The 17,790-nt window shown below is 43.6% G+C and overlaps 1 protein-coding gene across 2 annotated transcripts; it reads left to right on the top strand.

Annotated features, from left to right (window-relative positions):
* Positions 1–664: 664 nt before the first annotated feature.
* On the top strand, positions 665–13,522 carry LOC146801809 (carbonyl reductase [NADPH] 1-like). 2 transcript variants are annotated; one of them, XM_085621295.1, is made up of 4 exons: positions 665–780; positions 909–1,235; positions 9,315–9,422; positions 11,341–13,522. In XM_085621295.1, exons 2-4 carry the CDS (start codon positions 950–952, stop codon positions 11,775–11,777), a joined length of 831 nt encoding a protein of 276 aa, XP_085477421.1. In that variant the 5' UTR covers positions 665–780; positions 909–949; the 3' UTR covers positions 11,778–13,522. The 2 variants fall into 2 exon arrangements, with proteins under 2 accessions (XP_085477421.1, XP_085477422.1); XM_085621296.1 differs by having other exon boundaries at positions 691–780; positions 913–1,235.
* The last annotated feature ends 4,268 nt before the right edge of the window (positions 13,523–17,790 follow it).

Genomic DNA, 17,790 nt, shown 5'->3' with positions numbered 1-17,790 from the left:
TGGAAAGGGTTTCATGGAGAGGATGTGGTTAAGACTAAATTTGAGCTTCAGTGCTATATTACAGAGCAATGTTTGAGGCGGTCTGGCAAGTGTAGGGTGCTCTGACATAAGCGCCTGTTTGGTGACACACAAAGCTATTACAAATAATCAATGTGTAGATATGAGCTTTGAATCGTTTTAAAACTTGTATGCAACTTTAACTTCTGTAGGATAATTTCTTGGAAATAAACTATTATAACTTAAAACTAGTAGACGTTCAGTGTTGAGAATGAGTACATATCTATCTGCCCAATCATCACATAGATTTCTGTTAAGCCAGGAGGAGTTGAATATTTATGAATTAAGCATGGACTGATTCTGACCACAGTCATATTTTTAATCTCTGGCCATAATACATAGGAAAGTGCAGAAGGGTGCGTGATGGTGACTTGGCATTGTAGTGAAAGTTGCTGGTTCATCCTGACTCGGAGAAGGCATCAAAGGGGATGCTGTGTGGGCAGAGATGGCGGAATGCGCAAATGTTACAGGTCGAGCAAGTTTCAGACTACTGTGAGCGTCTCAGAGCAAACAGAAAGTAATCCCCGGCGTGCCCACACACACCCGAGAATTGTCAATTGAAAGGGTTTCTGTCAAGCTGCCAAGTTTCCAACAGTATTTTAGCGAGTGCGCGCGCAGCCAAAACGGACCGACCTCTACTCACAGAGCAGACACAGGAAGAGCAGAGCGGGTGGAGACTGTATGCGAATACAGTACAGAGCTGTTTCTGCTGGAAACCAGAGCGTAAGTGTGATTTTAATTGCAATACTCTTGGGCATTTTGTAAAATGCTGCACGACTTCTGTAGTGTTAGCTCTCTACAGATCGCTTCATCGCGGAGTGTTTTCTCATGCGCGTGCTTTTCTTTTGCAGATAGTTTTGTGCACTTGTAAACAAATAACCCTGCTCCGAGGATGCCTGGTGCACGGGTAGCTGTGGTGACCGGAAGCAACAAGGGCATCGGTCTGGCCATCGTGCGGGCGCTGTGCAAGCAGTTCGAGGGGGATGTGTACTTGACCGCCCGCGACCCCAAGCTGGGGGAAGAGGCAGTGGGGAAACTGCAGCAGGAGGGGCTGCGAGCCTGCTTCCACCAACTGGATATCAACAACCCGGAGAGCGTCCGGGCTCTCAGGGACTTCTTGAAGGCGACGTATGGAGGCTTGGATGTTCTCATCAACAATGCAGGAATCGCTTTTAAAGGTAAACGTATGGTGTAGCTTGCCCATTTACAGGGTGGCCACCTCCCTCCAGCTCATAACAGACACTGTTTCCAGTCCTGGACTTTTCAACTACAAATCATTGATTTCAGGCGTGTATTGTATTGTATTGTGATTTATAGAGCGCGATTGCTGCCCAATGGGCGTCCAAGCGTTAGTTTAATTAGACCAATGGAAGCAAAATAAGACTACAACACCCAGAATGCATGTGCTAGCACAAAAAAAGTCCAAGAATTGAAACACGGTTCGTAATGACTTGGAGGGAGGTGGTCACCGTACCCTTTTACAATATGCAATTACAATCTTAAGTGCCCTAAATCCATATTAATATATTGCGTTATGTGGTTTGTAACTTGATATAGTGCTACAAAGACTGTTTTGTGCGCTAACGTGAAAGTGGTCTCTGAATAGGAATTCGCGGTCACTGGTCTCAGCATGGACTTTCACGGCCGGAGGTGACCCAAGTTAGGGAATGTAAGGCAACAGGGGGGATGACCAGTGTCTCCAGGGGAGTTTATGGAGGATTCTTTATGAAAGTATTGGGGGTATGTGGAGTGTGCATGCCCCACCGAGGAGCTCAGAACCTCTGTGAGGCAGTAATATGAGGAGAGACACCTACTGGAGAGGGCCAGGACAATACATGTGACCTGACATACCATCAATAGTGTAGCCCACTTTAAAGTTTGCACCATAAAAACCCAATGAACTAAGAACTATAAAACAACTGTTTATTGCCTCTACCTAATGTAAGATTAGAGCAGGCAATTTCTCAAGAACTACTTACACTGTCAAAGCAGGGCCAAAAAACTCAATCACACTTGAACGTACTTGAATGTGCATGCCTACACAAATGGCATGCCCTATTGGCATGCACTGTGGTTCCTGGATCCAGATGTAGATGTCCTGGTCGAAAGAGCAAATTTTATAGGGATTGTTGACTCTAGACTGTCCAGGAGCCTGAAGCACAGGCCACGCAGGGTGAGCACCGGCTCCAATGAAGAACGGTCAGTGATGTTGGCGGGCTGGACAGACTAGCTGAAAAGTTAGGTCTGCAGGTGGGATTTCAGGGCAAAGCGAGAAACCAAGATCCTTGGAAACATAATTTTGTACAACATTAGTGGGTTGGACGTCCACCATGGTGAACGTCTACTCTCACGGTTGCTGAGAATATAAGACCCTACTTGGTGACCATAGGGGAATCTGATAGCTCCCACAGTCTTAGCTGATCTGCACCAGATAGGAGCTGATCTTGCAGGACAGCATGCACAGTGAAAATCCAGAGCACCTAGTTAGGGCAGCGATACTATATAAAATAGTAAGTCGTGGCCACATTAAAATTTACGACTGGCTGCATAAAGGACCAAGATTCGAACCTCTGTTAGTCATACACTAGTTTGGTCAGCATCAGATAAGCACCGGGCAATTTTATCTGGCACTGCCAGCCGCAGTGCAGCACAATGCAGTCTGGCACGTGAACTTTGATAAGCCGGGTTGCTGCCATGAAGAGCTGTTTCACGGCTGGATAGCATGTAGTGCTTTGAAGTCTTTTTAAGACATAAGAATTTGCAGACTATGTTGCACCAGTTGACACAATATCTACCCCTCATAAAGTAACCTCTTCTTCTGACACCCCAAGACTGGAAGCGCCCCAGCTTCACCCCGTGATTCACCGTCCTCCCATTAGTCACGATGTAGTTGTCATTGTCCTCGGCTCACCTCTCAATATTTGTTACCTAAATGCTTGGAGGCAGCACCAGGACTTGCAAGGAGTCCTCAGTTCTCCCCATTAAATGTAAATGTTGTAGACTTGTAAAGCGCACAGCTACCCCAGCAACGGGGCGTCCCGGCGCTGTAGACCGCTGGGGAACCCGTCCTGGCTATCCCTGTGAGATGGTCCCTTTCTGGGTATCTCCAAGGTGAAAACAGGCATCCCCGGCATCTGTGGGGGGCCGTTGTAGAGATGAGGCAAGCTTAATGCCCAGAGTTGCCAAGTGTGTTCCTGGTTAGAGTAGGTACCGAGGCAAGAATTATCAAGTCCATTTTGACCCTGGTCCACGACCCTGCCGTGTCGGGAATTGAACCCTGGTCGATTATCTGCTTACGGGTCTGCTGCCTCTAACTAGTGAGCCACACCTCTCCACAAGCAACGTTCATTTTGCTTTCCACACATCTGTGAGTTGGGCGTGTTACTGAGTAGATTCAGTCACGGTTCTATTTCACATTAAGATGCTGATTAAGACGTATTTGCTCAGAAGAGTATTCAGTACTTTGTGCAATCTGACATAAACCTCTCTGGCCAGCCACAGTATTCTGAAACATTTACAATAATCTGTTAACAGCGGACTTTGTCACTATCTGACATTAAAAGCCAAGACATCAATTTCCATTCATTTGTGGTCTTATGATTGCTTTTTGTCATTATTTATCAAGAGGGAGCTTCACTTCAGCGTGCAGTTGCCAGTTTACATATATGCCCTTCGTCCGAGTGGAGGCAAAACTGATTTTCATATAGTTGGTCCCTGAGCATTGCATTAAAATAAACTAGTAGCAATTGGAGAGTAAATTGTCCAAATTAGTTCAGCCATCTTTGAATGGGGCCCCCCTCTTTAAAAGTCATGGTGCAGCTGTATGTTTGGCAGAGTGGACCCTAAATGACTACCAAGTGTGATTTAGCTGAATAGCATTATGAGTGTAGAACAGCCAGTGTAAGCTTTATTTCTCAATAAAGATTGCTAACTGACCATTTAAGATTGTGATATAGTTGTGACATTGGAAGATACTGTATCATGCGCATAGATGAAGAGTGACACGGGGGACTTCTAAACCCATCCTGCACTAGGCTTTCATTGAAGGAGCCAGGGCTTGGACAGCTGCGCTCATAAGGCACCATTATTCCTGAAGCGTGGACTCGCCCGTGTGAAGATCAGGCCACGAGCAGTCCCTTCTGCACCTATAAGAGCCCGATGAAGGCTGGACTGGGCCACCCTGTTGTGCCCTGTATCTGGACCCTTATAGTTTCTAGTAACATGGCAAAGTGAATGAGGTAGCATTTGTAAGCGCATGGCTACCCAGGGGCATCCCAGCGCTGAGAAGTGAGAGAGGCTTCTGAACTCCATGATCTCAGGAAGTATGGAATGCCCACTATCATATTTCACTGAAAACTTTTTGACTACCTCTATGGGGGGCATTATTCAGGAAATTTACCCAGTGGAGGAGAGAATTGAGGCCACTAAAAAAAACTTGAATGGGGGAGCGTAGCAGCACAGTTTTTAACTGGTTTGACTGACACTAATCCTGATTTTCTTCTTGCGTTAGCGTGCCAACAGCTAATAGAGGTAATATTATGAAGGCCAATCCTTGTGTTTCTAATGAGACCCTATCTTCTGACCCAGTGGAAGATTTTGTTTCTAAACTGAGCCCTGATCTCCTGGGTTTACCACCTGCCAAAAAGAAAAGAAAACTCAGTGTGCCCTTTACAAATGAAGGAAAAAGGTAAAGACTGCAATGTGTCTGACACCTCCACTGTATTTGGTAATGTTTTCTGTTGCCCTTTGAGGGAGGTTGTGAATCCCCCATGATACATGCTCAATTGGTCAACATGGATAGTCTGTTCTTGAAGCTTTTTGATTCCATCATCAACAAACTCAAAAGCACTGAGGACAGTATCCAGCTGTCGTAAAGCTCCAAAACCCAGACACCAGTTTGGGCATGTTAAGTTAGCCTGTCTGCCTTTGGGGTCCATGCGAAACTCAACACCCTGGACTCCTCCAGGTGTCTAGTTTTCAGAGTTGTCTGGGTCTGGTATGTTTTCCCAGGTGGCAGCCTACTCGAGCACAAAAAGTGAAGACATTCACCACTTGCAAGTGGAATGATATTGAGTTTAGCCACACTCTCATTGCCATATGTAAAAGCAACACCCAAAAGAATCAAATGTACTCTTGCTTGCTTTTGGGATGGAATTCTTTGGTCCGCAGAGGAGCAGAAAGACTGATGCTTTAGAGGTGAGGGTGGGGCCTAATGTTAGGATGGGCCAGACTCACCCCAACATTTTATTTAAAAAAGTATTCATGCCATACACTGTGCTTTTTGACCCCCAGGAGCGAATTGGGATCAAACCTCCTGTCTGCCCAAGGCAGGGGGGGTCAAAAAGACTGGTTTGTTGTTTTTCGGGTGGGGGAGTGGCCAATGCCAGAGTGCAACACCCAGACCACTTTCTTTTGCCCCCAAGTCAAAATCCCTGGTTTCAGGTTGACTTTCTACCCCCCCACCCCCACGGGGGAAATTTGGGACAACCTCCCCAACTGAGATAAACCTATCTGTCCCTATGAAGGCAAAAAGATACTATTGCACCTTCTAGGGTGGGGGTGGGGCTCGATGTGTTTTTGCGCTGTTTTGAAATCCCTGATATTCAGTGGGCTTTTTGCCCCCCCCAGAGGGGTTAGGTTGGGGGTGAATACACCTATCTACCCTCCTGGGGGGGCAGAAAGTCTTAAGGAGGTGTGCGGTGGTGCGGAGCATGGGCCCATGCCTAGAGGGGTCATCTCCACCACAAACATTTACTGCATAAATGCAGTCCCTGTTGTCTAGTGGACTTTTTGCCTCCCCACCCCTCTACCCCAAGCGGGCAGATTGGAGTTACTCATCCCCATCTGTCCCCCGGGGATGAAAAGACTGTTAGCACATTTGTTTTGGGAGTGGGGCCAGGCCCCACCCCTATATATATATTTTTTAATTAAGCCCTGGCATCTGGTGGGCTTTCTGTTGCCCAGTGGGTCACATGGGGGATAATCACCCCCACCTGCCCCCTGGCAGAAAGACTGCAGCATATTTTTGGGGGGTTAGGGGCATGGCCATTCCCATGATGGGCAACCCCCACCCTTATATTTCATTTTTTTTTATTAAGCCCTGGCGTCTAGTCGGCCTTTTGTCCCCCTGAGGGGAGGGGGCAGATTGGGGGTAATCACCCCATCTGCCCCCTCGTAAAGGGCAGAAAGATTACCGGCATATTTTTTGGGGGGTGGGAGCATGACTATGCCCATGCCTATGATGGGCAGCCCCCACCCCTATATTATTTGTATATATCCCTGGTGTCTAGTGAGCTTTCTGCCCCCTTCCCCCACCCAGGTGCAGATGGGGGGTATTCACCCCCATCTGCTATCCTGGGGCAAAGGGGTGAAAGACTGCCAGCATATTTTTATGGTGAGGTGGGGGATTGAAATGGCCATGATGGGCAGCCCCCACCCCTATATTTTTTTACTATATGCCTTGTGTCTAGCGGGCTTTCTGCCCCCTTGGAGGGGCAGACTCAGAGTAATCATCCCGATGTGACCCCCAGAGGTCCTCGTTGCCCCATCCTCTGGAAGGCGTAGTGATTTCACAAAATCCCAGGTCTACAAACCTTTGTAAATCTGGGATTGCATGAAATCCATGGGTGGATGCATGGGAACGCCATGCTCCATCCATGGAACTCCTCCCAGAAGGATATGTAACATAATGCAGCGCAAGGCACTGGGTTACGTTGCATTTCTTTACAAAGCCATGCAATGCGGCGCAAATCGCCCCTAGCGTGGTTTGGTAAATATCTACTAGCATTTTGCGAAGTGGCTGCGCCACAAAAGTGTCGCAACCATGACACAAAATGTTAGTAAATATGGCCCTGAGAATCCTCTACTAGAGCTGTCTAATGAGATCCTGTTTGCAGATGCTTGCACCCTCTCCCTTGTTGACTGGCGAGGCCCCAATGATAAAGAGAAAAGGACTGCGTTAAGTCCTTTTGAAGAAGTGGAGTCAGGTTAATCCATGGCTTTTCAATTGCAGGCGCCCTGAATGTGGATTGTTTTACCACCCTCTTAACTTAAGCTTGTTTGAAAAGATTGAATTACCTGATCTCACACCTTGCTCTGGAATATATTGTGGCCCTACCAATCACAGACAGCGAGGTAATCTGCCTCTGTAGACCTTAAATTCCCAGTATATGGGCTTGAACTAGACTTCAAGGCCTCCACTGGGAGCCCATGAAAGGTTTTAGGGACTTGATAGATGTCTGCTTTCCTTTTCTTGAAGCATAGCCCTACCACCTTTCTGTGGTTCCTTTTAAGTGCTTGTCAGCCATTTAAAGGCACCTGTTTGGTCTACTGCAGTAGTCCACGAGTAAAATAATCAGATTGATTTAGATTAATTTGATTTCCACTAGTCCATTCCTTCTCAGAAGGGGGTATTCTCCTGAGCATCATATGCTAGTGTTTTATGGTTTTTTTGCAAAACTGCAATTAGCTGAGATGTGTAAAAGTCTAAGTAGGACTCCTATTGTAAAAAGTAAAACGTTGATAATAATATATCCACATTTGTAAAGCGCGAACACTCACCTGTAAGGGTCTCTAGACGCTGGGGGCCGTCGGGAGGATTAAGCAAGCTATTGCCCAGAGTCACATGGTGCTGGGCTAATCTGCCGCCGGCGCCAGGGATCGAACCGTGGTCCCCAGATTCCGGAGTCAGTCGCCCTGGCCGCGGCGCCCCACCTCTGATCAGTCCAAAGTTGTGTTTTCTGTCACCAATACCTTCGTTTGCTTCCCTTTAAGCAACCGTAGTTCTCCTTCATCCAGAGGTAGTGGTGCTGCAGGCTGGCTGCAATTTTGTTCCAATATTTATGGGACCTGTCTCCTTGAAGGTAGGCTTATGTATTATCTGCACTCATTTAATATTCAAGGAGTGTCAGATCATTTAAACAGGCAGCATGCAGGTGATATTCATCAAGAATGTCAATAATGTGTGTATTTAATGGGCGTCGAAAAAGAATAATGAAATTAAGTAAACTGATAACAGCTGCCTAGCATCCTCCTCACACTCATCAGAAGTGAAATAGTGGAATGACAAGGGGGGGGGGCTTAATAAGTACACTAGGGAAGGCGAATAAGAATGACTTAAGTGTTGTTTAAAGATGTATGTCTTAACTTTTAGAAATCCACTCTACTGCTCCATGTATTTAGTGCTGAGGACTAATTTTTTTTGACAATTATTTATGAATACATGAAAACATGTTTTGAATCTTCATGAAATTCAGGCATTAAAAAAAGTGACCATAAACAAATAGTGAGGTTAATGCCAATTATTACATCCAAGAATAGAATGGAGGCATTTCAGCCCAGAAATGTATTCAAAAGTAATAATCTTTAGTCACTCTTTGTCAGTTTGGTCTGTAATTAATGGCTACCCATGATAACTTCACATGTTGGTTGTACCAACGAATATGCAATAAACTATCAGGAAATTGTCTAGCAAGACATTGAGAGGTTTCCTGCCAGGCTGGTAAACCTAGTTTAGATAGGATCACCTGGTTGACAAAACTGACACATGGCTGATTCTACTATAGCGCTACATGCTTTTGAGTAGCACCTACCTGTAATGCAAAATCTAAAATTGCAATTGTTTCTTTGACCAACCATCCAATAGGGGTGAAAACAGACTTCACATACGTGTATAGTTTGGGTAATTCCTTCATTGTTTGGCTCATTGGTTTCATTGTCTCTTCCTGTTGCTCAGTCTGCACTCTGATTGCTCTTGCATGTTTGATGTTCGAGGCTCTTACATGAAGGGCATCACGGAAATACATATTCTCCTTATCCATATCTCTTGTTATGTTACATTTTAATGAGCAAATTCTGCCACAGGTATCGCCTTGCATCACAAATTGAGTTTGGTACCAACTAGCCCTGGTTTAATTAATTCCTTAGACTCCAACCTAGGCTGGAGCCTGGTGTTGTTTCTGAGTTGAACTGCGTTTAAGGCAGCTTGAGGATATTTGGTGTTCTATTATTAATAACTAGAAGTGTTAAAGGTTTGTGGAGTGCGGCTGTAGATCTACCAAAAGGTGCTTATAAACCAACTGGTATCCTAAAATATTACTCGCATTCAAATCAGACCAGTAATATAAAAACTGGGGCTACATTGCTCTGATCTTCCAGGGGATAGCCCGGTGCATGTACAAAGATGTCATGGAACCAATAGTTAATAAATGTAGATTGAAGTTATTCTCAATTTAATTCTCATAATGTGTTTTTTACAGGGGCTGATACTACTCCATTTGATGTTCAAGCGGAAGTAACACTTAAAACAAATTATTTTGCCACTAAAGATATCTGTCATGAATTGTTACCTCTTATTAAAGCCCATGGTAAGTTCAGTAATGGGAATTCACTTTTCAAGTTCTGCTATATGGGATTAAAATTGTTTTCATGTCCTAGCGATATTTGAGAGCTTCAGCTGACAAAATAATTTTATATTTCTCTTTGAAATAACATTAACCACCGTGACATTATTTCAAATAAACCTTGATCATCCATCCATTGCTATGGTTAACATAGTAAAAAGGACCCATATAGGATTATGTTCAATTTAGAATTCACCATTCCCTACCATCCCACTACTTTGCTCTTTGTATTAATGGTTTGACATCCTACTCCCTTTATTTTAATTAATGGTAGACCTCATGACCCATTACAGCAGTGGAAGTAAGTGATGAGACACACAGATATCCAACACTTCTACATTGCCATCAAATGGCTCATCGGCATGTTCCCTGTATGGAATTCATTCACACTATAAGGATGGCTAATGGCTTTAATACGTGTTTAGGTGGGATCCAAATAGACCCTTTTCACAGAATCATGATGTCCCAATTGGGCTATTTTTAGGTGATAGTCTCAAAGATGCCAGTCCAATATTGAGCCACTGCGGGCTAGTCCCAGTGCAAGGTCCAAGAAGGCGGCTGTGGCCGCTGCACATCTAAGACATCGCATATCCTCTGAAAGCCCCATCTTATATAGTTGAACAGGTGTGCGGTATAATCTATGTATGAACTAAACATGCATGAAACACAGCTGATTGTTTGTTTAAAGGGCTCTGGACTGGGCACAGCAGTAAAGCTATTGTTCGCTGTTGGTACTATTAGTAAACTATTGCAGTGCACAGTGCCACCGTAGTGAAGTGAGCCTCATAAAATAATTTTTCCACTGCAACTGGTGGAGCAGAAATTTTTTTGGTACTAGAACCAGAGCGGAATTAAATATTACTCCACCAAAGCAGAGCGGTAATTTATCTTATGCATACAACCAGAAAAAGATATGATGATGATGGAAAAACACTATAGATAAGGCTGTACTTAGACAGATCGAAACATCAAACAGCTTTATATATCCCAATATATTGGATTCGGAGGGCTCACTCACATAATGTAGCATGCTTCATCGGCTTTGGCCTACCCCACTGCTCTAAATGGACGTTTCCTGAATTAAAAAATATGTATATGTAACTCCTGATCCTTTGTACCGAGTTTGATGTTTTTGTTTTAATAATAATATTTTTCTCCATTTCAGTAAATCAGTTTGGGAATGTTATCCTTTTAGTTTCTTGAATTATAATGTTGCTAAAATATTTAACGTGCATTCACCCAGAGAAACCTATTACTTTGAGCCATATCCACCAGGAGTAAGCCCACAGTTCTTCCTTGAAACCTGGTATTTACTTATTAATCTTATATACTGGGCTATTTAGCCTTCTCCGAGTTCCTGCTTTGCTCCCTTTTTAATAATCCAGTTTCTCACAATTATCTGATGTGCTTTTATAACTTGCATTTCAATCAGTGAATACCATATCATTGTTTCTTCTTGCCATTTTCATCTCATCCATATTTAAGCAGAAATGTAAAGTAAATAAAAAGTTCCAAAAGAGCAAAGATCATCAAATATCTGTTACCAAAATGTAATATGTTGTTCCATGTGTTCTTTTCCATTTCTGTTCCCTTTTTTCACTATATCTCCAATTCCCATAAAGTCCACCAGTATTATGAAATACAGCATTTTAGACAGATTTGTTTTCAGTATATTATTGATAGTGTCATGCATAGCAGACGTGTTATTTGTATTGAAACATTTAGTCCTATGACGTGGTAAGGGAGTGACATTTGATGTGTTTTATTTATTGTAAGTTTATTTGTTAGTGCCTGACCTCAGTTTGGTTATAATGACTGTTGTGTATTTACTTTTGTTAAAAGCCGCACCTGTCATGGCTGACCACTGCTTTTCTTCTTCCAGGGAGGGTCGTAAATGTGTCCAGCATAGTCAGCTGTATGGCCCTGGCCGGCTGCAGTCCATCTCTGCAGGAGACGTTCCGCAGCACTACTATCACCGAAGAGGAGTTGGATAAACTCATGCAAAAGTTTGTCGAAGATACCAAAAAAGGAATCCACAAAGAGGAGGGTTGGCCCAACACAGCATACGGTGTATCAAAAATTGGAGTTACGGTGTTGTCCCGAATCCAAGCAAGAGAGCTGCAGAAAGCGAGGAAAGGGGATGGGATTCTACTCAACGCCTGCTGTCCTGGATTTGTGCAGACCGACATGGGAGGATCCAGTCAGCCTAAAACACCAGACCAGGGAGCCGAGACCCCTGTGTATTTAGCACTTTTACCCCGTGATGCCAAAGAGCCTTATGGTCAACTTGTTAGTGAAAAGGCTGTCAAAGAGTGGTAAATGTACCTAGACGAGTCTTACTTATATAAATCATTTTCAAACAGTTACTACCTAAAAACAGAAGGAAAGATACCATGGGCTCGATGTGCAAAGAATAATAATAGCAATTTTTTACAAATCGCTGTTTGGTAATCACTATCACTAATTTACAAAGGGGTTAGTTAAACCCGATTCCTAAAATAGTGATTTGTAATTGGTCGCAAATAAACCTAACTCATGAATATTAATGTTAGGTCACAATTTATGACCCACTACGATTTGCTGCTATCACATAGATGGTGGCCTGCTCGAGCCAGCAGACCACCATGTCTATGATTGCTTCTAAGGAACAGCATCATCTGTTTTTCTAGACTGCTTTTAATAAAGCAATTTTTTTAACGCAGACTTTGTTTAAAAAGAAGAAAAGGAAACATTTAAGTTTCAATTTTTAAGAGTAGTCAGTGGCCCTTTGGAGCACTGCCTTGTCTTAAAAAATTATGTTTCTACCATTCTCAAAGGGGAAGGGGGTCCCTTGGGAACACCTTCCCATTTGCGAATGGGTTACTTCAAACTTTCAGTTGGCGGTAGAGTGTGAATGTTCTGCCACCTCATTTCGTTTGCAAAATATTCATACGTACCAATGTGAATCGGTATTTGGAAGGGACGTGCTAAACACGTCACTTCCAAATACCGATTCGCAAACCCAAATTGCGATTCAATCTCAGGTTGCCAAATCACAATTTGGGCTTAGTACATCTGAAAAGACATTTTTCCGCTCACAAAGGGCACGATTGAGCGAATCGGGCCGTTTGTGAACTAAAAATGTTTCATTGTTACCAATAATAAGACAAAAGTTCAACCTGTTTTTAGAATTCCGAAAGTAATTAAAATAAGAACACTCTACAACATTTTTAGAGGAGACTAGCTAATCAGATTGAAAATAGTACAGTCTAAATTTATTGCAGTAGTACAATACTAAAATCTCTCTCAGAACACATAACTCATTCCTAGCCCTTAGGAAACAGGGAGTCAGTGAGAGAGAATGGACGAAGGGAGTAGGTGACAATTTTGGCTCATGTATTTGCTAATAACACTATTGAACGTAGGACTGATGAGAAACACAGGGCATTATCCCTTTTTCGAATATGACCTTTCAGCAGCATGCTATTAATTGTTTCTGCCCTCTGCTCAGGGTGGTAGCAGCAAAGGGTGTTACGTGCTCTTTATTGATGTCCTTCAGTTTTTGGGTAGACCTGAAGACTGTGATGCATATTGGAGGGAATGGAAATGACCATCAGTCCAACTGTCTCTATCTGCTTTGTGTCCTTGCTTCATGTTTTACTTTTTCTTTTACTATCTCTTCTGATAATTTACCAAAGTAGTTTTCCATGAATCCGCGAAACTCTTACATCTAGACTGATGAGCAGTTTATTGGGTTACAAAGACCAGCATTAAAAATGCTCGATGCAACTGAAAGCTTCCAATGAGTGCTGATCTGAATACTGTTTCTTTCAAACTTAAAGGGAATATCATGTGTAAGGACAATATTACATTTTAGTGGATGTAGTAATATCTTTTTCTGTGTAACTAGGTTTTTACTGCTGTCTTGTTCCTCCTTTTTTCTTGTAATAGTGAAATATATTACAACAAATGTGGTGAAGTTGTGTGCTCATAGTTGCTGCACTGATGTTTTATACATTGTTTATATTTTATACTCTGTGATGCTATATAACCAAAACATAATAAATGAAAGCCTCCACTCCCTATCTAAAAGCCTGTACCTATTTTATAGTTTACAGTTCAGTTCTGAATACATTTCACACCTTGAAAAAGAAAATTACATCACAACTCAACTATAACAGGTTATTACAGTTGAGTCCTGGAGTCACTTTACTTGCAGTCAGTCGCCACTGTGAATAGCAGCTTCCTGAGCACACTATATGTTGCAATTTGAGCAAGCAAAAGAATGACTGTTTTTCAGACCCCTTTCGATCCATGAAATTTACTGACTAGCCAATATGGAGGCAAAGAAGAGACCTTCTCACTGGACAACTTCCCCATTGATGTGTTCCTAAACAGTTCCTTTAATGGACACATGCTTCTTTTATGAAAAAGGTTTTTCCTGTTTAGGAATGCAAATGCAGAAGATGGAGGTCTGGCACGGACGAGGTCTGCTGACCCAGCAGACTTCCATCTCTGAGCAGAGTCACTCACAGGGAATCACAAATTGTAGCCTACCTAATTAATATGGGAAATAGTAAATGCCACGACCGCCGAACAATGCATTGCCTTTGCAACGCAGGCGGAACAACGAATGTGTCTGAACCACGCATTGTATTATAACGCAAGTCGTTACAACGACATGCATTAGGCAAAGCACCGTTGGGCTTTAAAGTCCAATGCTTTCCCTACTGTTGTGGGGACTGGAGTTGGAATAGTAAATTAAACTATTCCAAAGTCCAGCGCCCCCTAAGGCAAGTCGTTGTAACGACTTGTGTTGTAAATGCAATGCATTATTCAGATGCATTCGTTGTTCCGCCCGTGTTGTTAAGGAATGCATGGCAATGGAAAGTGTTGTTGTGTCATACAACCAATTAATATTTATTAGGCAGAACTTTTGCCACCCCCTACCAATGCTCAATTTGTGATGCAGCCTATTAGTACATAGGTTCCATCAGAAACTGCATACTCATTCGCAATCTATCAGTGTGCATGATTGAAGAATGAGTATTGCAACATCAGCCCTATAGAAATATAAATAATTCTGTATTTGCTAACCTAGCGTCTTTACTCAATATGGATTGGCATTCGCTTTATTGTTTTGAGATGCAGAGGCCTTTGGGCAGCCTCTTCGTGTCCTAAACTGCTTTTTATTTCAAATATGGTGGTGCTAGATCCTCTGCTGAGGTAGGCCTCACTATCCAGTTAAATAAGACACTCACCAAGGAGAGTTTCAATTCTCTTCTATGGTAATGTCAAAATACAAGCTTCTGTCTTCAAGTCATTTCGTCGTATGGAATTATTATGTAATGAGAGCTTAACCGACGTGTTTCCCAATGGCTAGCAGTATGCTCCAATTATTGGTGATGTCTTCTTTTTGCATTTTGGGATTGTAAATGTCAGTATTTCAGTCTTTGCATACAGGTGTAAGTACACCTTCTAATTTGTCCTTTACATCCTGGATCATCCTGTTGGTCCTTGCGATATTCATTTAATTAATGGGTGCAACTATTTACCCAGCCACCAGGTAAATAATGAATGTTTTCTTCTATTTACTTGGCTGCTGGCTAAATGTTAGACCTGGCATCCTCGGCCTGGTTTCCCCTGACTTTTTGCCCCTACCCCCTGTATTTTTGACATGGTGCTGGATTTCGTTTTTTATGGTTTATATGCTTTGGGCACTTTGCCACTGCTGATCAGTGCCAAAGTGCAAGTGCTCCCTGTGTAAATTATTATTGTAATTGATTATCCATGATTGGTATATTTGATTTACCAGTAGGTCCCTAGTAAAGTGCACTGCGTGAGCCAGGGCTAGTAATTCAAATGCTACTAGTGGGCTTGCAGCACTGATTGTGCCACCCACATGAGTAGGGCTGAAAAGAGGTCTCAGGCCTGCCACCGTAGTGCCTGTGCGCAGTTTGTTAACTGCCATGTTGTCCTGGCCAGTGTACACACTTGCCAGGCCTGACCCTTCCCTTTTCTTACACATTGGACACCCCTATGGTAGGCCCAAGGTACCCCTCTGGGCAGGGTGCAGTGTATGTGAAAGGTAGGATATATACTAGTGTGGGTAACATGTCCTGATAGTGAAATACTGACAATTTCGTTTTTCACTATTGAAAGGCTATCTTGTCCATAGGACAGAATGGGGAATGCTGTGTAACATGTTTACCTGCATATCTTCGCATAGAAGCAAGATAGAGAATTGAAATCTGGTACCCCTGAACTCAGAATTTAATAACACATCTTTAAGGAAGGATGGTTTTTAAATTCAGTGTTTGAAAATAGCACTTTTAGAAAGTGGCTATTTTCTTGTTCAACCTTTCTGTGCGCCTCTGCCTGTTTGTGGATTAACTGTCTGGTTTGAGAGTGACAGGTGTTGGGGTAGTTCCAGGAGTCTGGGTCAGTCAGCCCCAGGCTGAATAGACCTATCTGCATTTGGAGTGGTGGCAGGAGTAGCACCTGGGCCTGAATAGGGCTGTGCCTGCCTTCCACAATGCTGGCCCCACGTCCTGTGGTGCGTCTGATGACCCTGGCCCACACTAACAAAGGATGAAGTTGTGCACTGGCAGAGTGCACCCAGAACTGGTTTGGACTGGGTCCAGGACCCCTCACACATAGAGAACAAAGACTTTTAGCTGTAAATATCCTAGCTGAAACCCCTGAAAGTTAGACTACTTCGTGATCAAGAGGAATCCCTGCCAAAGAAGATCAGCTGAAGAGACTGAGGAGAAGTACTGCCTTTGCTGTGTGTCTGGGGTTGGCCTGCAGTTTGCTGTTTCTGTTGAGGAGAGAACTAAAGAACTTTGCTGTGTGCTGTGTCCCCTGCTTGAAGAAGGACTTTGCTGTGTCCAGCTGAAGAAAAGTCTCCAACGGCCTGAGCTGGCCTCCTGTTTCTGAAGTCCCAGGCACAAAAGGACTTCACCCCCAGCTTCCCTGAACTTCCTTGCTGGGAGTTCCAGTCTTCCAGGAGGGCCTGTAACTGTGTGTGAGGCCTTTTTGCTGAAGGGAGCTGGAAGCGTGACGCAACGAGAGAAGCGTGATGCCGCCGCAGCAGCCGCTGTCGCATCACCAAGGCAGCGTGTCGCCACTGCCGCTGTTCGCCGTCGCATCACCGGAGAAGTGTGCCGACGCACAGAGGGTGCCGTCGCCTCACCGGAGAAGCGTGTCGCAGAGCCATCACATCGCTGAGGAAGCGCGCTGCTGCTGATCATCACCGCAACACCAGAGAAGCGTGTCACTGTCACCGAGGGTGTCGTCGTATTAACGGAGAAGTGTGTCGCAAGGCCTGTCGCGGCTCAGAAAACCACCGAGTTCGCCGCACGGCCGTCGGCATGAACGTATCGCCTTACGTTGTCACATCGCATTCAAAACTCCCTTTTCTTGCATCGCACCGGATCGTCTCAACGCATCGAGGTGCCATCTTGTCGCATCGGAACCAGAGCGCAGGAAGAATCGATGCATTGCCTTCTCTGCGACCCTTTCGTTTGTTTTGCGTTACGCATCCCAGGTACTTTGTGAGTAAAGTGTCGCATTTCAACATCTACAAGTTTATTTTTGCAACAACCTTTCTAAAGACATTCTACTGAGTTTTTGTATGTTGGATTTTTTTAGTTTTGGTCTTGTTTAGTTTAGATAAAGATATTTTATTATTCTAAACTGGTGTGGTGTCAATTTGTGGTGTTTTCAATGTGTTACCGTGAGTGTTGGTACAAATACTTTACACATTGCCTTTGGGATAAGCCTGTCTGCTTGTGCCAAGCTACCAAGGGGTTATCTAAAGTGTGTATCCCCCTTACCCTGACTAGAAGCAATCGTCCCTATTTGGTCAAAGGTACCTACCTCTGCCAACTAGAGACCCCCATTTCTAACACTAAATATTAGAAATTATTTACTATTTGGCCAGCAGCCTTAAAAATAGCAAGTTGCTGGCTAAATAGTAGAGATTCTGCATTGTTTGGCCGGTGGCTATACAAATCGCAGAAAAACGTCATGATTTATGCGCCCGCAGGCTGAATAGTAGAGATTCTGCACTGTTTGTCCGACTGCCATGCAAATAACAGAAAAACTACACTATTTACTTACATCAAGTAGAACTGCAAACAAGAAGGGAAAACAATTGGCATCGATCTCCTTACGAAAGCTAGGGTCATGCTGTATTAGTTATTTGCAAAATGAAAAAAGTGATAGAAAATTCCACATATACATTTTGCAAATAGTATTTTGAAAACCAACATATGTACTGTTCAGTTGGTTCACAAAATACTGAATCACAGGAGGTTGCAGAACAACATGCCTAATTAATATTTATTAG

The sequence above is a fragment of the Triturus cristatus genome, chromosome 8 (assembly GCF_964204655.1).
Source record: "Triturus cristatus chromosome 8, aTriCri1.1, whole genome shotgun sequence".
NCBI classification, from domain to species: domain Eukaryota; kingdom Metazoa; phylum Chordata; class Amphibia; order Caudata; family Salamandridae; genus Triturus; species Triturus cristatus.
The sequence above is the reverse complement of the archived record's forward strand: the minus strand, read 5'-3'. Positions and strand labels throughout refer to the sequence as shown.

Excerpts from the sequence above, each read along its gene's own strand:
- LOC146801809 (XM_085621295.1), top strand. The coding sequence starts at position 950 with ATGCCTGGTGCACGGGTAGCTGTGGTGACCGGAAGCAACAAGGGCATC. Across the intron at positions 1,236-9,314 it reads TGCAGGAATCGCTTTTAAAG|GGGCTGATACTACTCCATTT; the intron begins GTAAACGTATGG and ends TGTTTTTTACAG. Across the intron at positions 9,423-11,340 it reads ACCTCTTATTAAAGCCCATG|GGAGGGTCGTAAATGTGTCC; the intron begins GTAAGTTCAGTA and ends TTCTTCTTCCAG.